The sequence below is a fragment of the Quercus lobata genome, chromosome 2, assembly GCF_001633185.2.
Source record: "Quercus lobata isolate SW786 chromosome 2, ValleyOak3.0 Primary Assembly, whole genome shotgun sequence".
NCBI classification, from domain to species: domain Eukaryota; kingdom Viridiplantae; phylum Streptophyta; class Magnoliopsida; order Fagales; family Fagaceae; genus Quercus; species Quercus lobata.
Genome location: NC_044905.1, coordinates 10,239,885 through 10,263,240, shown reverse-complemented (window position 1 = coordinate 10,263,240; position 23,356 = coordinate 10,239,885). Strand labels below are relative to the sequence as shown.

The following is a 23,356-nucleotide window of genomic DNA, read 5'->3' as shown; positions in this document are numbered from 1 at the left end:
AATTTTTACTCTTTGTTTTTTACGATTTCTCTCTTTCAAATTGCTTAGAAATGAATTTGTGAATCGGAAAATTTGTGTGCTTGCTGTGTTTTTTTGCTTGTTTTTTTGGTTCTTGTGGGAGTTAAAGGGTTTTGTTATTAATATGGTTCCCGTGATTTACAAATTTTATCAGTTAGGATAAGAATCTTATCCTAACTGATAAAATTTGTAAATCAGTTAGGATAAGATAGGATTTAGAAGTGATTTGTGAACCTGTGAATCTGTGATTTGTGAATTTTAGTTTCTTTTCAATCTTAGTTTTATTTAGTTAATAGTTATTACTTATTACTCATTGTGATTTGTGAATCTGTGAACTTCGGTTTGATTTATTATTAATTTATTTAGTTAATAGTTATTATTTGTAGGTTAAATTGAATCTATTGAATTTGCAATGGACGAAGTTACTAGCACATAAACTTCACCTTCATCTAATTAAGAAGTGTCAAATGATGAATCTCCTCTTTGGCAGTATGTGACTAAAGTAGAAAAACCACCTGATGCTTCTGATAAATCAGGTGGAAACACATACTTCAAGTGCAACTATTGTGATATAGTTTTTATGGGATCCTATTCTAGAGTTAAGGTTCATTTATTACAATTTTTTGGCAAAGGTATTAGAGCATGCATTAAGGTGACAAAGAGTCATAGGCTGGAAATGCAGCGAGTGCACGATCAAGTTGAGAATAATAAGTTAGAGAGAGAACAGGGAAGTCAAATTCCCTTACCCTCACCTCCCCCAGGCCGTGGGATACCTATTTCCCCATTTTAGAGACAGGATGGGAGTGATAGTACAAATCTGGTTGATGGTAAGAAGAGGAAAGTGACTATGAATTCTACTTTGGAGAAAGCATTCCAAAATAATGCTAGACATGATTTGGATAGCAGAATTGCTAGGATGTTTTACACCGTTGGGCTTCCGTTTAACTTTGCAAGGAACCCACATTATCGTAGTTCCTATGCATTTGCTGCTTCCCATAGCACTCTAGGTTATCTTCCTCCTGGATACAATGCCTTGAGAACAACACTTTTGCAAAAAGAAAGAGCTCATGTTGAAAGACTTTTGAAACCAATTAAGGACTCTTGGCTTGAAAATGGTGTAAGTATAGTTTCTGATGGATGGTCAGATCCACAAATGAGGCCTCTTATTAATATTATGGCTGTATCAGATGGGGGTCCAGTGTTTATAAAGGCAATTGATGGGTTAGGTGAGTTCAAAGACAAACATTATATTGCTGGAGTGTTGAAAGATGCTATAAAAGAGATTGGACATGAACAAGTTGTCCAAGTCATCACTGATAATGCTAATGTGACTCTGCTGGAGCTCTTATTGAAGGTGAGTATCCTAAAATATTTTGGACACCCTGTGTTGTCCACACTCTCAATCTAGCTTTGAAGAATATTTGTGCAGCAAAAAACATTGAAAAGAATGAAGTTAGAATGTAGTTGGATTACACGTATTGCTAATAATGCATCCTTCATATGTGTTTTTATCATGAACCATATTCAATGAGGTTGGCAATGTTTAATGAATTTTGTTCATTAAAACTGCTCCAAGTTGCTGATACTAGATTTGCTTCGATTGTTGTAATGTTGAAAAGGTTGAAGTTGATAAAAAGATGCCTTCAAGTCATGGCTATTAATGACCAATGGGCTTCTTATAGGGAGGGATGATGTTGAAAAAGCTCAAAAGGTGAAAGATATGATTCTAAGTGATCTTTGTGGGATAATATTGATTATATCCTTGAATTCACAGCACCCATTTATGATATGCTACGAATAGCCGACACAGATAAGCCTTGTCTTCATCTTATGTATGAGATGTGCGATTCAATGATAGAGAAGGTGAATGCAGTAATATATCGGCATGAAGGCTTGGAAGATGATCAGTATAGCTCATTTTGGGATATGGTGTATAATATACTCATTGATCGATGGACTAAAAATTGTACACCACTACATTGCTTGACTCATTCCTTAAATCCTAAGTAAGTACATTTATTTTCTATTTTCCTTAGTTCACCCTTTTAGTAAAACACACGTTTCATCTATATTTATTTTTTAATCTTTAACTAGGTATTACTCCATTGAATGGTTTTCGGCGAATCCAAAACGCATCCCTCCACATCGGGATCATGAAATTTCTATGAAAAGAAGCAAGTGTTTGGAGCGATACTTTGAAGATGAGAATGACTTAACGGTGGTGAAGTTTGAGTTTGCTACATTTTCAAGAGGGAGGTTTCCTTCACCAGGTGCCTTGACAGATAGGTGGGCCTTACAACTTTTGGTTTGGTGGCAATACCATGGCTCCGCATTTCCAACTCTTCAAACCCTTGCCCTTAAACTTCTTGGACAACCTTGTTCATCCTTATGCGCTAAGAGAAATTGGAGCACATACAAATTCATTCATTCCTTAAAAAGAAACAAAATGGCTCCTGCACTCACTGAGGATTTGGTATATGTGCATTCTAATCTTCGACTCTTGTCAAGGAGCAATGAAGAGTACATATATATAGCAACAAAGATGTGGGATATTGCAGGAGACTCTTAGAATGAGAGCGACATACATGGAGGAGCTGGAATTCTTGAGAATGCAGCTCCTACACTTAATGAACCAGAGTTGGAGGCCATGGTTATTGGGAATGTTAACACTAGTGCTACTACTAGTGAAAGTGAAGTTCGAAGTGAAACTATTGATCTTGAGAATGATGATCTTAGTGTTTGATTGTCTTGTTGATTATCTTTTATTTTGTTTTAGTTTCAAACTTGTGAGTTGTATTCTAATTTCCGAACATCATGAAATGTTTTAGTTTCAATCTTGTAGGTTGTATTTAATTTATGAACATCATGTTTTAGTTATTATCTACTATTGCTCTTAAATTTGATATATGTTTATATAATGTGAAAAAGTATGCTTAGCAATATATTAAAAATATATTGTAAAAATATTTTTAATAATTTTTTAATCACCGAGTCCCGCCGTATCCGCACCCACCTTTTTCAAAAATTGCCGAGTCCCGCACCCGCACCCGAGTCCCAAAATGCACCCGTGCTTCATAGGTTTTAAGTGAAGTGCTAATGCAGCTACATTCATCCAAATGATCCTTAAACCATGCACGCGATATATATAACCATAGTCCAAATGAACCAACGTAGAATTTGTCTTTAGGGATATTAAAGACTAGAGGAAAATCTACACAGTCTCTATCTATGACCAAATGAAACATGAACTCATGAAAATATTTTGACTCTTGACCAAGAAAGACGTCTGAAGCATTTTGTACTACAAAAATAGCTCACACAGCAATTCCACTCTAGCTATTGTTATCATACAGAGGAGAAGGCAAAAGGATAGGTATAGATGATCCAAGGTTCTGACAATTAAACCAGCATGGAATTTTAGTTTGAGGTAAAATGCTATAAAATCCTTCACTTTGATGAATTTGCTCCTATTAAAAAAGAAAAAAGGAAATAAGAAACAAGAAACAAGATGTTCAGTGCATGTGTATGTGTGTGTGTGTGTGAGAGGTGACCTCCATGTATATTTGCCACAATGGTTGGAAGTGTATATCTTGCAAAGAAACCACCATGATTTTGCATTCTTTATCCTCAACCAAGCTGAGGCAATTAATAAAAGTATATCTTGTTTCACCCGGAGTCCACACAACAACTTCATTATTGTTTTGCAGTGAAGCACACCCTCTTGCCATTACAAATTGTGCACTAAGTGGAAGATTTGGCAATGCTTGAAACCTGCTACAGTTATCCACGTAAAGAAATCTAAGTTTAGGAAGTTGAGAGATGCTATCAGGTAGGCATGTAAAATTGCTTTTGCTCAGATTTAAAAACTGCACAAAGGATAAGCATCCAAGATCACTAGGTAATGCACCATCCAGAATATTGTAGTCACTTAGTTCTAGAGACACTAAAGACCTTAACCCTGAAAATGACCTAGGCATAAACAGGTTGATTGGCTCAAGTTCAGGATGTTGGGCAATGAAGAAACTATGTTATGAAAATTTGGATGAAATAAATCTGTTTACACAAGATTAGAGTAGAGAGAGAAGATAATATGACACAAGAAATTTACGTGGTTCGGCAATATGCCTACGTCCACGGGAGGCGATAGAGTAAATTTTCACTATAATTGTGGAGATTACAACAATGACTTGAAGACACTCTCACACAAACCCAAACCCCAAATACACCCTTAGTTCTCTCACAAATAAGTAGAGAACACCCTATTGTATTTAGACAATTTGCAAGACACAACTTCCTAGCTCTGGTGCACACACACAAAAGAAGTTATTTTGCTATCTCCCTAGCTCGTGTAGGAACTCTTTTTTTTCTCTCACAGCCTATTACTCTCAATTGCTCCATCTCTATTTATAGCCAAGTTCCAGCTGAAATACCAACATTTCAGCACACTAGAGACTTTTATTGATAAGGAAGTCAACAATAGTGGCTAAGCAATCCATTAAACATTCAATGCATGAGTGCTGTAAATATTCATGCAAGCTTACATACAAGGAATTGTATATTTTTGACTTTGTTAATCAAGTCATACTTTCACACATAGGCATGCATCCATTTATGGCCCATGGAGTCATACATTTCGGCTATGCATAAATTTGGTTTGCATGTATTTTTGGCTAAAAGGTGAAGCATGGATGCATCTAAAATGTTCCAGACATGAGAGAATAGTGCAAGATTTCTATCAACAAAGAAGTCAAATATTTCAGCCATGCATGAATATTGTTCAAGTCGGTGTTGTTTCCTTGCCAATTTCCTTGACTATTCATACAACATGGCATTTAATGCTTAGCCGAAATGTTAAACCACCGTCATTAAAATTCAAGCCATTTCAACAAACTATTTTTCCATAAAACAAGTGTAGCATTGATGAAGGAAAGTCCAGGAAAATGCCATGATTTAGGTGGTTGACTATTACATCCCAATAGGTTGAGAATTTTAAGAGAAGTCAAACTACAAATGACCTGTGGAAAACTTGAAATATTTTCGCATTCTTGAAGATTCAATAAAATCAGGCCAGTTAGATGCTTAAATGATGATGGTAGTTCTTCTATGGCAGTTTCTTCTAGATAAAGCTCCAATAAACGTGTCATATCTCTTCCGATCTCTGAAAAATTCCTAAGTCTTGAACAACCAGAAAGAATAAAAATTTCAAGTGACTCCATGTTGATCTCATGTGAAAGGCTATGAAGACGCTTGCAATCTTTCAAATGTAATAGAGTAAGCCGCTTGAGAGCTCCAATAGATGGGTGAATCTTATACAATCTTGTGCAACCTTGCAGCCTCTCAAGGTTTGGGAATCCATTGAAGTCAGGAGTATTGATTAAGTGTTGAGAGTCACTAAGGTCCATGAGTTTTAGTTTGTCCAAGTTCTGTAATAAAACAGTATATAAATATGGAAAATTAAGTTGTTAAGAACATAATATATTGTTTCCTATAAAGAAAGACACTTGCATTTATGAAAAACTTACAGCAAATCCCGTTGGTAGTTGCTCGATGCAGTTGCGAGGCATGATGAGTTCAACAAGATTGGTTGGCCGAAAACTAATTGGCATGGATTTCAAAGGATAATCACACCAGTCCATCATTCGTAGTTCATTAGAAAGATAATTAAGGCCTTGAGGAAGTTGCACATTGCAGATTTTTATCAGCCTAAGTCTTGTCATCTTTGAGAAGGCTTCGGTATTCAATTCTTCTTTATGTGGGGGTGAGTTTATCACCATGCCTTCAACAAATTCCGTCCCCTAGTAACCAGGAACAATGAAATTAGAGTAAGGCAAGATACATTTACAAGAACTATAAAAATATACACTTATCTAAGTTTATGTCTGTATACTAATCCACTTATAGTATTATTCTTCAATATAGAAAAAATATTCATATCATTCCACAACCTACTACGTCTCCCAGGCTCTTGAGGTGCTTCACGACTAACAATCTCTTTACCCATTTCTTGTAACAAATCATGCATCCACAATTTTCCTCCTGAAATGGTAATGAGAGATTTATCTTTCAAAATTTCTATATCCTTGTAGTAACTAGAATCTTTTAGTATATCTACAACTCGATTTTTGTCTTCTCCTTTGAAGAAACATGCAATATCCAAAAATAGTTTTTTTGTTGAATACTCCAATCCCTTATAACCGATTTCAAGTGTATCCAAAATTCTTCTATTTAGATTTTCTTTCAGTTGATCCAAGGTAGCTTCCCACACCTTTCTTGTTTTATCAATCAACGAGAAGCTCAAAATTTCAAGAGATAAAGGAAGGCCTTGAGTGTACTTAACAAAACCTTTGGATAGATCTACAAAATCTTTTTCAGGACGGGGCTTCTTAAAGATTGTCTAGCTAAAGAGCTCTAGGGCTTTATCATCTTCTAGTCCCTTTACCCTATATATCATATCCATGTGATATCTTTCCAACAAGTGTTTATCTCTACTTGTTATGATGATCCTACTCCTAGGACCAAACCAATCGTGCCTTCTCGCTAATGCATCTAGTTGGTCTTTTTCATCCACATCATCAAGAACAATAAGAACCTTTCTATTATGTAATCTTTTTCCTATCACATCAATACCCCCACGCACATCCCATATATTTACTTCTCTTTCCTTGAGGGTCTTATATAGAAGTTGTTTTGTAAAGAAACTAGACCATGATTTCCTGTTTCTCTAATAGAACCGACAGAAATAAAGCTTTTAGCCTCAAATTGATTAGAAATTTTGCAATAAATGACTTCTGCTAGAGCCATTTTACCCACTCCCCCCATCCCCTAAATCCCAATAAAGCGAACATCATCCAATTCCAACCCTATACCTAAGAAGGCCATCATTTCCTCCACACGGGATTCCATTCCAACAAGTTCCTTGGAGAGACTTGAGAAGTCACCATACAATTCACTTACTATCTGGGATGCACGAACGCGGCTCCCAGGCCGGCGCACCCGCGTCCGACGCGGCGGGACGCGGCGACGCGGGAGGGACATCGCAGACCGAGCGTCCATCCCGCGTCGCGCCACGTGGCGGATCCCGACTCGGGCAGACGCGGCCAAAGTCGGCGCCGACACGACAGAAATCGGCGCCGACGCGGCCGAAATCGGGCCGACTCGGTCCGTATCGGCCGTATCGGCCGAGTCAGGCCGAAATTCAAAAAAAAAAAAAAAAAAAAAAGGTGCAAACGCACCGTTTGACTTAAGGGGTCTTAACCTAAATACCCAGACCCCTTAAGTCACTCACACTTCATCCAAATCTCCTCTCTCACTCTGTCCCTCATCTCCCTGCCTTCTCTGTGTGCTTCACTGCTTCGTCCCTCATCTCTGTGTGCTCCGTCCATAGTGATTGCTGTGTGCACACTGCACTGCTTCAGCCTTTAGGTGTGCTCTCTCTGCTCTTTTCTTGAATTTTTATTCTTTGTTCTTTACGATTTCTCTCTTTCAAATTGCTTAGAAATAAATTTGTGAATCTGAAAATTTATGTGCTTGACTGCTTGCTGTGTTTTTTTGCTTGTTTTTTCAATTCTTGTGGGAGTTAAAGGGTTTTGTTAACCTATGATTTGTGATTTGTGGTTTGTGGGAGTTAAAGGGTTCTGTGTTTTTTTTGTTGTGAACCTGGTTGCTGTGTTTTTTTTACTATGAACTTGGTTTGATTTATCATTAATTTATTTAGTTAATAGTTATTATTTGTAGGTTATTTGTGGGAGTTAAAGGGTTTTTTTTGGTTTTGTGGTTTTGTGTTTTTTTACTGTGAAGTTCACAGTGTGAACCTGGCTGCTGTGTTTTGTTGCTGTGAACTTGGTTTGATTTATCATTAATTTGTAGGTTAAATTGAATCTATTGAATTTACAATGGACGAAGTTAATAGCATAGAAAGTTCACAAGAGATGTCAAATGCTGAATCCCCTCTTTGGCAGTATGTGACTAAAGTAGAAAAACCAGCTGGTGCATTTGTGAAATCTGGTGGAAACACATATTTTAAGTGCAACTATTGTGATATAGTTTTTATGGGATCCTATTCTAGGCTTAAGGCTCATTTATTACAAATTTCTGGCAAAGGTATTAGAGCATGCCGTAATGTGTCAAAGAGCCATAGGTTGGAAATGCAGCGAATGCATGATCAAGTTGAGGCTAATAAGTTAGAGGAAGAACAGAGAAGTCATATTCCCTTACCCCCACTTCCCCCAAGCCGTGGGATACCTATTTCCCCATTTCGGAGACAAGAAGGGAGTGATAGTAGTCATAGTACAAATCTGGTTGATGCTAAGAGGAGGAAGGTGACTATGAATACTACTTTGGAGAAAGCATTTCAGAATAATGCTAGACATGATTTAGATAGTAGAATTGCTAGGATGTTTTACACCGGTGGGCTTCCGTTTAACTTTGTAAGGAACCCACATTATCGTAGTTCCTATGCATTTGCTGCTACTCATAGCATTCCAGGTTATCTTCCTCCTGGATACAATGCTTTGAGAACAACACTTTTGCAAAAGGAAAGAGCTCATGTTGAAAGACTCTTGAAACCAATTAAGGACTCTTGGCTTGAAAATGGTGTAAGTATAGTTTCTGATGGATGGTTAGATCCACAAAGGAGGCCTCTTATTAATATTATGGCTGTATCAGATGGGGGTCCAGTGTTTATAAAGGCAATTGATGGGTCAGGTGAGTTCAAAGATAAGCATTACATTGCTGGGGTGTTGAAGAATGCTATAAAAGAGATTGGACATGAAAAAGTTGTCCAAGTCATCACTGATAATGCAAATGTGATGAAGGCTGCTGGAGCTCTTATTGAGGGTGAGTGTCCTAAAATATTTTGGACACCTTGTGTTGTCCACACTCTCAATCTAGTTTTGAAGAATATTTGTGCAGCAAAAAACACTGAAAAGAATGAAGTTACATATGAGGAATGTAGTTGGATTACACGTGTTGCTGATGATGCATCCTTCATACGTGTTTTTATCATGAACCATTCTATGAGGTTGACAATGTTTAATGAATTTTGTCCATTAAAATTGCTCCAAGTTACTGATACTAGATTTGCTTCGGTGGTTGTAACGTTGAAAAGGTTGAAGTTGATAAAAAGATGCCTTCAAGCCATGGCTATTAGTGACCAATGGGCTTCTTATAGGGAGGATGACGTTGGAAAAGCTCAAAAGGTGAAAGATATGATTCTAAGTGATCTTTGGTGGGATAATATTGATTATATCCTTAAATTCACGGCACCCATTTATGATATGCTACGAATAGCCGACACAGATAAGCCTTGTCTTCATCTTGTGTATGAGATGTGGGATTCCATGATAGAGAAGGTGAAAGTAGTGATATATCGGCATGAAGGCTTGGAAGAGGATCAATATAGCTCATTTTGGGGTGTGGTGTATGATATACTCATTGATCGGTGGACTAAAAATTCTACACCACTATATTGCTTGGCTCATTCCTTAAATCCTAAGTAAGTACATTTATTATCTATTTTCCTTAGTTCACCCTTTTAGTAAAACATACGTTTGATCTATATTTGTTTTTTAATCTTTAACTAGGTATTACTCCATTGAATGGATTTCGAAGAATCCAAAACGCATCCCTCCACATCAAGATCATGAAATTTCTATGGAAAGAAGCAAGTGTTTGGAGCGATACTTTGAAGATGAGAATGACTTAACGGTGGTGAAGTATGAGTTTGATAAATTTTCAGGAGGGAGGTTTCCTTCACCAAGTGCCTTGACGGATAGGTGGACCTTACTACCTTTGGTTTGGTGGCAATACCATGGCTCCGCAATTCCAACTTTTCAAACCCTTGCCCTTAAACTTCTTGGACAACCTTGCTCATCATCATGTACTGAGAGAAATTGGAGCACGTACAAATTCATTCATTCCTTAAAAAGAAACAAAATGGCTCCTGCACGCGCTGAGGATTTGGTATATGTGCATTCTAATCTTCGACTCTTGTCAAGGCGCAATGAAGAGTACATACATACCGCAACAAAGATGTGGGATATTGCAGGAGACTCTTGGAATGAGAGTGACATGCATGGAGGAGCTGGAATTCTTGAGAATGCAGCTCTTACACTTGATGAGCCAGAGTTGGAGGCTATAGTTATTGGGAATGTTAACACTAGTGCTACTACTAGTGAAAGTGAAGTTCGAAGTGAAGCTATTGATCTTGAGGATGATGATATTTGTGTTTGATTGTCTTGTTGATTATCTTTTATTTTGTTTTAGTTTCAAATTTATGAGTTGTATTCTAATTTCCAAACATCATGGAATGTTTTAGTTTCAATCTTGTGGATTATATTTAATTTATGAACATCATGTTTTAGTTGTTATCTACTATTGCTCTTAAATTTGGTATTTGTTTATATAATGTGAAAAAGTAAAAGTATGCTTAGCAATATATTAAACATATATTATAAAAATATTTTTAATAATTTTTTAATCGTCGAGTCCTGCCGCACCCGCACCCACCTTTTTCAAAAATTGCCGAGTCCCGCACCCGCACCTGTACCCGCACCCGCACCCGCACCCGAGTCCCGAAACGCACCCGTGCTTCATAGCTTACTATCCTTCTAGTGATTTTTCGAATAACTGTTGCTTTAGGCCTGTAAAGAATGTAACAAAAAATTAACTTTGATGAGACATTGGTAGCCATAAGAGACAAAACGTTCGGTAATTTTGTAACATTTAGCTTCACTAGAGATTTTCTTGGTGAGAAAGAAGTAATGTACTTTTATTAAAAATCAAATATACTTTATTCACGATGATGAACACAGTGTGTCAAAAAGTGCAGAAGTCAAGCTTTACTAGAGAAATAGGTACTCCCAAGTTTTTAGGGCTTTTAACACATTACCTTCCTATAACAACCAAGCCTTAGTCCAATTTTTTTGGATTGCTATGGACAGCCAGCCACATTACCTCCCAACTAGCCAAAATAAGAAAGCCGGCCCCCCTCCCTTCTTCCCTTTCTCCTTCTTCAAGGCCACCAAGCAAAAAAAAAAATCTTTTAAAATTTAAGCAACTGTTCTCTCTCAATTTTGATACTAAAATCATCTCATTTTTCAAAAAGAGAAAGAAAAAAAATGAATTACTTTTCCTTTATATAAATCACTTGAATTAAGTTTTTTTTTTTTCCTACACTTAGACAGCAGGCAAAAGAAATGAACAAGACCAATAACATGTAGCAAATGGTTACAAATGTTAGATGGTCGAGAACTGAAGAGGAAGGCAACTGGACCACATAAGTCTATGTTAGGCTGGCTTGAGGGTTATTGATTAATTGATTACCATGCCTCATAGCTCAAACAACTCAAAGGTTCTTACCAAAAGTCCAATATTTCCCAAGTTCGTATACAGGGGACACTTTGAATGTTCCCTCAAGAGCGGTGATAGTTACACAACACAATGCTAAAATTGTGAAATTAACGATTTTACAATTATAATTGAAATCACATTTTCAATGGAATGTGTACGGGAATTAACCAAAAAGAAAACGTCATGTAGATTAACTCGATGAGTATAAGGATAATTCTTAATGCACTAGACTCACATATGTGTCATAGCTACACAACACACACTAAACTAATTCAATATCAATTGGGTGCATAACATCACCTGTCATGTAAATGCCATCCTGAGATATTGCCCACCTCTCTAATGCAGTTTTCCATATTTACAACTTTTCTCTGCTAACCTTAGGATCATCTTCATGTTTAGCAAAAGCTTCTGCAAAAGTCTCTGTTTGGTTTTGTACAACAGAGGGATTCACATAGTAGAAAACTGGCAAAACCGTGAGTCCCGTCTGTTTCATGCATTGTAAGATCTTGGCAAGTTCATCCAAACACCACCTTGAAAAGGCATAGTTTTCTGAGAGAATAACGATTGCATACTTGGATTCTCTTATAGCTTTCATTAGCTCTAGATCAATGAATGTTCCTCGTTTGAGTTTCTCGTCATCTCTAAACACGTCGATGCCTTTCTATTTCAAAGCAGTATATAGATGGTCTGTGAAATTCTTGCGCGTGTCCTTGCCATAGAAATTGAGAAAAAAGTCATGTTTCCATTGAGGTGTTGAATAAAGAGAAGTAGAAGAAGATAGCGATGATAACGATGAAGATGATGATGATGATTGTGGTGGTGATGGTGATGACCTTTGAGGGCTCATGGCCATGGAATCCATACTAGCTCATTTATAATTCTACAAATTCAAAAAGAGAACGGAAATAATGGCTATCTAAATTCCAGAGAGAGAGAGGAAAAGGGAAAGAGAGTGTGGCGGCTAAAATTGAAAGAGGAGAAGAAGAAGAAGAAGAAGAAGAAGCCCAAAAAAAAAAAAAGGGTAAGGTGTCAACAGGCATTCTCACCACGTGCCACAAGACCAGGGTGAAGCAGTGGGAGATGGGTGAAATTCATATTTTAAAATGTTGATAATTTTTTTTTAATTACTTCTTGTTGCATGCATACTTTATACTGAAATTGGGCTTGAAGTCACTATTTGTAAGCACTGGTATTTGGCTAGTGAAATTCATATTTGAAGAAGCATTCCCATGAAAAATTCCATGTGGAATATTTACCATGGTGAAAGGATGCTTTTTTTAGTTTTTTACTTCAGTAAGGGCCAAAGTAGCTATTGTTTATAGTATACTTCTACATAAATATTATCATGACTCATGACTCTGAGAATTTGATTTTTTTTTTTTTAGAATACTAAATATTTTTAACACACACGGGAGAGATAAGAAGGTTTTTAAAGAAACTTATAGTGATGTATATCTAAAAAGATCTAACTATTGAATATACAGCACAGATTTTAAACCTCTTTAACTCACACAGTCACACTTATTTTCCAATGTGGGATTAACCCACTATTTTTCTTTTGAGAATACTAAATATTTTTAACACACACACAAAGGGGAGAAAATTTTAAAAAAAACTTATAGTGGTGTATATCCAAAAAGGCCTAACTTTGAATATACTCTTGAGAATTTGACATTGACTAAATGCAATGAGTGCCCATTTTTTGGCAAATTATTATTATTTATTTTGATGAGAAATCTATATATATATATATATATATATATATATATATAATAACAAGTAAAGCTGAGAGAAAATCTAATTAGATTTCAAATTAGAATTCAATTAGAGTCTAATTTTGCACCACGTGTCCTATCTAATTTAAATTTTTAAATTTTTGTGCTAAGTGAGTTAATTCAATGTAAAAATTGGATTTCAATTAGAATTTAATTTTGCAACTTGTGTCCCATCTAATCTAAGTTTTTTAATTTTTTTACCAAATGAGTTAATTTAGTGTAAAAAATGAGAAGTCTAATATAAGTAAGTCATAAAAACATAATTTTTGAATAATTTTATATTTATGAGCCTTTTTTTTTAGAACTAAAAACAATTCAAGTTTATAAGTCATCTATATGTGTGTGTGTGTGTGTGTGTGAATTAATAGGTAAAGCTAAGAGAAAATCCAATTAAATTTCAAATTGGAATTCAATTAGAGTATAATTTTGCGCCATGTGTCCCATCTAATCAAAATTTAAAATTTTTTTTTGTACCAAGTTAGTTTTTTTTTTTAGTAAGAGTTTCAACTTATGGCGTCCGCTCCTGATAATAGTTCTTTATCATCAGACTAAGACACCAATCAGTTTTTGGTGTAGGCGGGGATTGAACCTCAGATTTCTTATTCAATCATCAGAGACTTTACCAGTTAAGCTAGCTAGAACCCACTTGTACCAAGTTAGTTAGTTCCATGTAAAAATTAGATTTCAATTAGAGTTTAATTTTACGGCACGTGTCCCATCTAATTGAAGTTTTTTAATTTTTGTGCCAAATGAATTATTTTAAAGTAGAAAACGATGAGTCCAATATAAATAAATTATAAAAAAACATAATCATCTAACACTATATATAAAATTAGAGAAAGAGAGAGTTTGAATGATTTTACATTTAAGAGCATTTTTTTTATAACTAAAAGCAATTCAAATTTATAAGTCATATATATATATATATATATTAATAGGTAAAACTTAGAGAAAACCCAATTAAATTCTACAATTGAAGTCCAATTTTGCGCCATGTGTTCTAAATTATTTATTTTTAGAGAGATTTTTATTTCTTAATTTTTGAATCAAATGTGGGACCATATCATAAATATTTATTCAAGTAAGTTATTGTGTACAAAAACCAAAAAAGTTTAGAATTAATGAACATAAAAATATTTTTTTTTAAATGGACAATTTACATTTTTTACCTAATAACATTCTTACAAAACTTTTTAAAGAGTTAAAAAAAAAAATAACTATCAATAATATATTTAAATTATATATGTAAGAATTATACTATTCATCTTATGTAACAATTACACCTGGTGTAACTCTAAAGAGTTACACATTTTTTAAACTATTGGATTTAAATAGATTCAATGGTTAAAAAAAGACTATAATTATTACAAATATTCTGATTAAAATCTAATTAATTATCCTCATTTATTATCTTCTAAACCTATCTCTAAACCCAAAAAAAAAGTTTGACTTCTGACTCTCTCTCTCTCTTTGTTTCTCTTTCTCCACCTCTACAGGTTGCCGGTAGGCGGTAGGAAAAAAAAAAAATCCAAAATTGCGTACAAAGATTATAAAGCATACAAGTAGCAATTGAAGAAGGTTCACACATGTTGCTCCGTTGTAGAGCCCGTGGACATTTTCATAAAAGACAAGAATAGCATCATACAAAGCTTAAGAAAACGTTTGATGAGAATCATAAAAAAATTAGAGCAAGTTGTCGGTGTTATCTCTCATGCCTCTCTACCGACAAATGTCTCAAGCAATGCATCACCTTCATCAGGTCCATTGTTGTGGCAAAATTCCAACCATTCCAAATTAATATACAATTGTTGACCATAGAATTGGTTTACAATGAAATGTGGGAAATTCAAGTAGAAAAAAAAAATGAAAGGACACCGGAGTAGAAATTTAATGAGTATTGTGCCTGTGCCCTTGTGCGTCATGTTGCATATATTGAAAAATAAAAATATCCTCACCCTTCTGATTATGATCAATGATGAATCATTTGATGAGATTGACAAAAAGAAACCATCTTCAATTATTGTTGAGAATCAGCATTTGGTTCACTAATCCATTAAAATATAGCAAAACATGGGATAACAAGTTAAAATATGCAGCCTAAAGTTCTTTGACAGATCATGTTCCTATAAAATAATTGGCAGGATTACAATTGAGTATTGATCCCCTGGATCATCCAATAGAGTAATCAAAAAAAAAAAAAAAAAAAAAACTTCTCTCTAAATATATGTCAACTTGTCTAGCAGCCACATGTCTGAATCTTAAGAGGGAAACATAAGGAACGACACTTAAAGTACTGTCCTTAAGTTTTGTCCAAGAGAAATTAAATACTCCCTCATTCTTACTTTTTTTTTGTTCTCTATTCCATTTTGAGATGTCCCAAAATATTGTCCAATTTCTAAAAATTAAAGTTATTAATTTACTAATGTTCCTATTATACCCCTATTAATTTACTAATTCAATTTTTTGATATTTTTTTAAGGGTAGTTTTGGAAACTTATACATTTTTAAAAGTTAGACAAGACAATAAATGATATTCCCTTAAAAAGTTTGACTTTTCAAACAGAACTAAAAAAGTGGGACGGAGGGAGTAGATATTTAATAATGAAATTAAATTATTTGAAATAAAATTTATGCAATTATGTATATGATTGAAGTATTGAACACAAAAATAATCTGCTGCTTTTTAAAAGTTTTCACATTGCAAATGTAACAATAGTGAAAATTATTATCTCTGCTCATGCTTTGTTCCTCCATATAAAGTAAATTGTTATGGTAATGGTGGTGAAGGTGCCACCTAAGTGGGTTATTTAATTAATTAATTAAGTATAGTTTTATTTTATTGAGCAAAAAAAAAGAAGTATTATTCTAATTTATATGAAAAAATTTTGTCGGCTAAGGAATCTGAACGTGGGCTTATCTTGCCCTTTGTATATTTTTTTTAGCTTATTTGGTCTCTTAAATTAAAGTATGCGATGATTTGCAATGTATAGTATTATTCTAAATTAAATTGATATTTTGAAAGCAATAATAAATAAGAAGAGAGAGAATGTTAGTATTAATTAGGTAATGCTATTAATAAGGTAAAAAGTAATAACATTTAATGATGTTCTTTTCGACCGTTAGATCTCTTAGAAATTTATGGTGTAAAAAATGTGTAACTTTACAAGAGTTATACCAGGTGTAACTTGAACCCATAAATTACACCTAGTATAACTCGTAAAGAGTTACACCTTTTTTGTACCGTAGATTTTTGATAGATCTATTGAAAAAATAGTATTAAATAAGTAAGAATTTCCATTTTATTTACCTAATTAATAACATATTTTCTCTATCCATATTTACTACTTTCCATAGTAGATTGGCAGTTTCAATAGCAAAACTGACTTTTGCGGCCTCTCCCCTTTGAGATCCGGGCCAAAGTAAGTACCCATGATGAAGTACAAGAGGAAAAGCTGATTATCATCTAGTATATGACTTAGTACATTGATAGATTCTAATCCCCCAGAAGTAATAGGTTCGGTAACCTGAGATGAGCCATCCATTGCCACTAAATAAGAGGTCTGCATAAAAATGCCACAAAGATTATTAGAATTGAACAAGATAACAAGACACAATGATTTTAGTTATAAAAAAAGAGTTTAACAAAAAGCATGGCATCAATAGATGAGATGAAATACATGCAAGTAAAGTTACTAGAAAGAGTTTAGCATTGAGGCTCCTGTGTTCTTCACTAAATTCTTTGTCCTATACTGTAAACTCTGCAACATTTGAGGGCACGTAATGCACAATACCATGACTTAAGGGTACTATATTTTATGGCATAGTTATCAAATCGTGAATCGTATCGTAAATTGATTTTTGATTTTTCTGTATCGTGTATCGTATCGAATCATGTATCGTAAGATACATAAACACCTAATAAAATTATAAAATAATTATAAATATACATATATAAAAAGTATATTTATTATAAATTCAAAATATATTCAACTAATGACCAATTTAATCATTATGTATGTAATAAAATTTAACAAAGCTAACTAAATAAATCAAATTAACTTATGTTTATAATATGCACATTCAAATTGATTAAACTCAGAAATAATAAATGATGATATATGAACCAAAATAATAATATTTTTTCATCATCTTGGCTAATCAACTCCATCTAAGTCAATGTTATCATCATATTTAGCATCTTGCAAAATTATTTTTTCATAGACATTTTCTTTATTATTATCAACATTTACTTTTTTTTTTTGGTTTTTTTATTCTAATAATTTTTTCTTTATAATTTTTCATGGCATTCTAGCCTTTTAGACTCAAAATAATAATAACAAAATAAAAAATAATAATATTTTCCTTTAATATATTATTAATAGCATAGAAAATAAATTTGCACATATAAAAGCGATTGAGTATAGTCTAAATTTTGTAGGAGAAAGAGAAGGGAGGAAAAAAACTCATGGACTTGCTATTTCATTAGACTCAATTAAGTTTCCCAATAATTTTGTGTTAACAAAGTCTAATAACTTGTTTAAATCAAATAAAACTACAAATTTTAACAAAAAAACCCATTTTAAACCTACATGTCTATGTATCGTACGATACGTACAATTCACCGGTACGATACGATTCATACGATATGCACTTATGTATCGGACGATTCATGAGCACTTATGATACGCCCTTACAATACGAAACTTTTTGTACACGATACGATACGTATCGCATATTGTACAATACTGACAACTATGTTTTATGGAATCTATAAAAATCCCTTTCAAATGATTAATATCTTCAAAAATTCAACCTTTGTTAGAAAGAGCATGCTGCACTGTCCAATACCATAAAGAATGGAAACCAAATTTATATTTTTATAGGTCATCAGAGAAAAAGGGGAAGAAGGTGCAGCTGATCTTAGAGAATCATTTTAAGATCTTGACACAGGCCAGTAGTCCAAACACTGTTAAAGAAAAGAACAGCTACTAGGGGAGTGAATTTTAGCTCTTAACCAACACATATCAACATCCACACTCTAAAAAAGTTCTAAAAGCCATGCCCTTTGTAGAACCACCCCAGAAATACACAGAGATGTTCCCAAAGAAGGTTTTAGAACACAGATGTGATATGCTGGATAGCACCCAGAATATATGGTCTAATTATCCTTGAAGCACCCTTTTAAGTGAAGATTTGCCACAAAATTGACATATTAAAATCCATTAGTTATTTTCTTGAAATAATTACAATCAATAAAATTACACTATGGTTCTCACAAATGGCTAGAAAGAATCTGGATAACACTATCAGTTATATTCTTGAGGATATGGCTGTACGCTAGTAACAGCATCTTTGTATGCCATTTTAGATTTTTTTTTTTTTTTTTTTTTTTTCCTGTTGACAGCCTATGGAGGTGGTGGAGGTGAAAGAGAGAGAAACGTAAATGAGAGAGAAGTCAAATTTTTTTTGAGTTTAGAGATAGATTTAGAAGGTAATAAAAGAGGGTAATTAATTAGATTATAATCAGAATATTTGTAATAATTATAGTATTTTTTTAACCATTGGATATACTTAAATCCAATGGATTAAAAAATGTAAGAGTTACACTAGATGTAACTTGAACCTATCTCATATATATATATATATATATATCTAAAATCTAAAACGTAACATTTATTATTGCTACGCTCCTGTTAAACCATATCAGTGACCACATCATCTATTTAGTTTATTCTTTTTATTTTCTCTTTCTAAACTTGTATTCTCCCAATTCTTAGAAAAAAAAAATAAATAAATAACTCTTCTTCTCTTTATTAGTCCACATTTCCTTCTAAAAAAATAATATTAGTCCACATTAACTATTACACTTCCTTCAACCTTTTCCCATACTTTTTACTTTTTTGTCTCTCCACTACTCTCTATTTTACCTCTTTATCTCCTCACTACTCTTTATTTTACCTCTTTATTTTCTCACTACTCTTTACTTTATTGTTACACTTCATCATTTTCTCTTTCTTATATTTTGACTCTTCTTCTCCCAATTTTATTTTGTATAAATTCGATATCATTTCTCTCATTCAATCTATATTTTCCCACTCTTACACTTCATCATTTTCTCTTTCTTACTGTAAGGACTCGATTTTGTAACGAACCGTAACAGTGTTGGGTTCGCACGTAAAAAGACCCAGACAATATGATTTGTAGAGCGTGGGTGTAAAGAACTAGGTTAACTGTGTTCTCCCTTAAAAAGATTCACTTAAAGGTCTAAAATTGGTACAACGATCGTTTTCTTTAGTGATCAATATAATTCTTTTTCTCTGCTCTTGCTCTCTTCTTTTTTGTTTACGTCTTTCTCTCCTTTCTTTTTCTGTTCCGATCTCTTTTCTTCATGCTCTTCTTTTAGTTTATATACCCCCCCTTTGTGTTCCATCCTCACCGCACACGTGTAGGTTGGGTCCGGAGGATTTCTTTCTGTCCCATCTAGCATCTCCTAGAACTTCCCATGGGCAGCTGTAAGGCTGCTTCCTTACTGTTCAGGTATCACCTCCACATTAATGCGGCCAGAGAGTTGGTTGAGAGGTCATTAATGCGGAGACAGCTGTAGTTATAGATATTTGTTTGCCTTATCTCTTTCGTCCTTGGTCGGTTATTCCATCTTTTGCGGTAACCTAATTCTGAGATCTGGTTGCAATAAGACCACGTACCGATCGTCCTCGGAGGCATACTGCCAAGGAGTATGGTGTCCTCGGACGGATACAGAACCTTACCCCTGTGACGTTGACTACCATCCCCTTCAGTAACTACCTTATGTCCTGACTTGACTTCCTCAAACGGATATACATCCTCGGATGGGCCACGGGCCCATCAATCCTGAATCAATTCTGAACTCTATGGGCCTATTGATCGAACGGTCCCCACACTTACATTTTGACTCTTCTTCTCTCCATTTTATTTTGTATAAATTCAATATCATTTCTTACATTCAATCCATACTTTTCCTACAAAAAACTCTGAGTACTCTCTCTCTCTCTCTCTCTCTCTTTACTTTCTTATGAATTTTTGTTCTTTCTTATAATTCTGATTAAGGCTGATAATTTTTTTATTTATTTTAAATATGTGTTTTGGCATTGTGTGTGTGTGTGTGTGTGTTTTTTTTTTTTTTTTTTAATTCCCATTACAAAGCCTTCTCTCTCCCTTTTTATAGCTTTGATTGAATTTTGATTTGGGTTAATACTTAGATTTTTTGGAAATAAGAATTTGAGTTTATATCAAAATACAATCTACATGGCTCCTACCAATTTTTTTAGTAATAAATTATTATAAAGTCAATCTTTTATTCCTTTTGTTTCTTTAATTTTAGTTAAGATAATATTATAATTTTGTGATAAATTTTTATTATTATGATAATCTCATTATTCCTTAAGAGATGAAAATTTTGAATAATAAATTTGAAACTTATAAAATTTAGTTGTACATCAAATATAACACAGTACAACAGAAGTTAGAAAATACAACAGAAGTTAGAAAAATATAGTTCACCTTAAAAAAATATTAATCAAACATACAAAGTATAATAGTATGATATAATTGTACTTTAAAAAAAAATACTTGAAGTAATTGTTACTTTTTAATTTTTATATATCACAACTCATTACATAATATTTATATATTTCTATACATCGCATGGTTCTAACTAGTACATACTTCCTAAAAAAAAAAAAAAAACTAGTACATACTTTAAAAATAAAAGGATTTAAGAGGTGTTTGGTACATGTTTTCAGACAACAATTTTCAATTTTAAATAATACTAGTCGCAAACCCGTGCAATGCACGGGCTAGTTGTGAAAATATATATATTTATAGATAATTGATGGTTAATAAGTATGAATAAATAAAAAAATGAAATTGGACTATTTGTAAAAAAATAGCTTACCTAATTTAGTTAGAATTTTTATTTAGTTTTGGATCCCTTTATTAAATTCTAAATAGTTCTAATTAACATAGTTGAAGACCATATGTAACTCTTTTTCTTTTTTTTGATACCATAGAAAACAGTTACAGGACACAAGTTATATAACATAAGATTTGGAGAAATCCAACAGTAATTGGGTCGAATAATGAACTGCTAGAGAATTGAAGCTACTTCTAACACATTACACATGATAGTTTTTGGTACAAAAATGGTGTGAAAAGTTAAACCTTATTAAGTTAGAAAATGCAAGTCTGTTGTCATAGGTTGTTCTTGCAATCTTGGTTAACTTCTTCCATTACAAACCTGTTCAATCCTTTTGCAACCACTGCCAAACAAAATTAGTGTAAATCCAAGGTCTCTAGCTTTTATTGCAACCTCCACGATTGCATCCTGAAATGCTGTTGGGTAAGATGTTGACAGACTGCTAGGCTCCCCCACTAATATTAGATCTCTCTTCAAGTCCTTTGCTTCATATGCATAGCCACTCTGTTTCAATTTCCTTTTCCTTCAACAAACTACTTTGATAATGAGTTGCCAATCCCTATTGGAGACATCTTTATGAGTTGGTATGCTGTGATCTTGATATTAGGATTGTCCATTTCTAAAGGCCTCCTGGTACCTGCATAAAAGAGATTTGGCAGTGAGTGAGAACAACATTTATCAGATTTGGGGTCTTCCCATCATGAACCACTTGATTTCTATGGTTCCATAAGGACCATAGAATGGAAAAAAGAGATTGAAGATATAGGTCATTTTCCTGATTGACTATATGTAACTATAAAAAGTAAAATTTTAACATATACATTAAAATAACAATGTAGAAAAATAGCATTTCAAATGGTTATCTATAGGAAATCCCAAGGGATGCAAATTAAATCACAATTAGCAACTTGCCCCATCGTCACTAAGGGATGCAAATCTTGAGGAGATTGTTCTTTGTTAAAACTTTAAAAACAGCTTACATTGATAATATGGGACAGAAATAATTCAATAACCTACAACAGAACATTAATTATTCAATAACTGAAAATATACTTGCATTTTGTTTATAGTAAAAAATAATAATAATAATAATAAAAAGAAGGAAAAGAAGAACAATTATTAAAATTTTCAATTTATAATTAACAATACTACTTTGGAAATGAACTCATTATCTCAAGTCTCAAGCAAAGAAAAAAAAATGAAACTTAGAAACTCATATGGTCTTTATAGATTTAATACTTCAGTTTAGCACATAACATATGCAACAATGATAATTGACAATTATCAGTGGTATACTTAGGCTTCCCAATCATTAGTGGTATACCTTTTCCTTATTCCCATATCTACATCAGATTGGCTGAAATCACAAACATGAATTCTACTTGATGCAAATGTGTTGCAAAAAATATTAATGATAAATACGAAAAAAAAAAAAAAAACTTTTGAGACACTGAACCATGATCACAAAGTATTGGGACTGGACCATGATTTCTCTCTAGCACAACAAATTCATAGGAGTCACATAAGAGGAAATCAAGATTGAACATGGTGGCTCACATTTAAGAGAACCTGTATAGGAGATGTTAGCAAATTAATTTTTACTAAATTGGAATTGAAAATTACAGGAGAAACATTAGTATCGACAAAAAAGTACAATATTGCAAATAGAACTCAATTTAGAAATTGCTTTTGGCTCAAGTGACAATTTGCCAAAAAGAATAACTTGCCTTGATTCACTCTATCAGCCATATCTTCAATTGAATAACATACTACATATCCTTGTCTTTCTCTATTAATCTTTTTAAGTGATTAAGCATTTGTAGCAATTGCAATACCTCAAATTCAAAATATGTATGATAAATCATTGTTAGATACTTCTGCAACCAAAAACCATGTTATCACCCAACTAACCTAACATTCCAAATCCATTATTAATAGAATTAATGATTGGTCAACCAACTGCAAAGGGGGAGGTTTTTCAACAAACAAACAAAAACTTGAATTTCTACCTTTTCAATCAAATAATAATAATAATAATAAAATGAAACTGAATTTAACTCCCAACTATTAAAATAGAGACTCACTTAAATAGCAAGTTCCATACAATTACACACCATATGAATTTATTTCTATTTTTTTCAAAGAGAATCCACATTGGTTCTTCCAATGACATTATTTAGAAACACCCTACCTTGTGGTCAAGTTTGAGACTTCCCCTAAAGTATTTCAAATTATTACCATTCTTCTACATCTTAGC

General features: G+C 33.5%; 3 protein-coding genes across 3 annotated transcripts; 1 reads left to right on the top strand and 2 right to left on the bottom strand.

The window, feature by feature from the left end:
- Positions 1-3,350: 3,350 nt before the first annotated feature.
- On the bottom strand, positions 3,351-7,053 carry LOC115959058 (probable WRKY transcription factor 19). The gene is made up of 6 exons (XM_031077359.1): positions 6,885-7,053; positions 5,906-6,054; positions 5,541-5,813; positions 5,034-5,441; positions 3,570-3,884; positions 3,351-3,485 (listed from the first exon to the last, which is right to left on the bottom strand). The coding sequence occupies exons 1-6, from the start codon at positions 7,051-7,053 to the stop codon at positions 3,351-3,353; spliced, it is 1,449 nt and encodes a 482-aa protein (XP_030933219.1).
- An 857-nt stretch (positions 7,054-7,910) lies between these two features.
- On the top strand, positions 7,911-10,248 carry LOC115959050. Its single transcript, XM_031077347.1, has 2 exons — positions 7,911-9,511; positions 9,600-10,248. The coding sequence occupies exons 1-2, from the start codon at positions 7,911-7,913 to the stop codon at positions 10,246-10,248; spliced, it is 2,250 nt and encodes a 749-aa protein (XP_030933207.1).
- A 1,477-nt stretch (positions 10,249-11,725) lies between these two features.
- On the bottom strand, positions 11,726-16,687 carry LOC115959042 (TMV resistance protein N-like). The gene is made up of 2 exons (XM_031077336.1): positions 16,526-16,687; positions 11,726-12,031 (listed from the first exon to the last, which is right to left on the bottom strand). The coding sequence occupies exons 1-2, from the start codon at positions 16,685-16,687 to the stop codon at positions 11,726-11,728; spliced, it is 468 nt and encodes a 155-aa protein (XP_030933196.1).
- Positions 16,688-23,356: the final 6,669 nt, after the last annotated feature.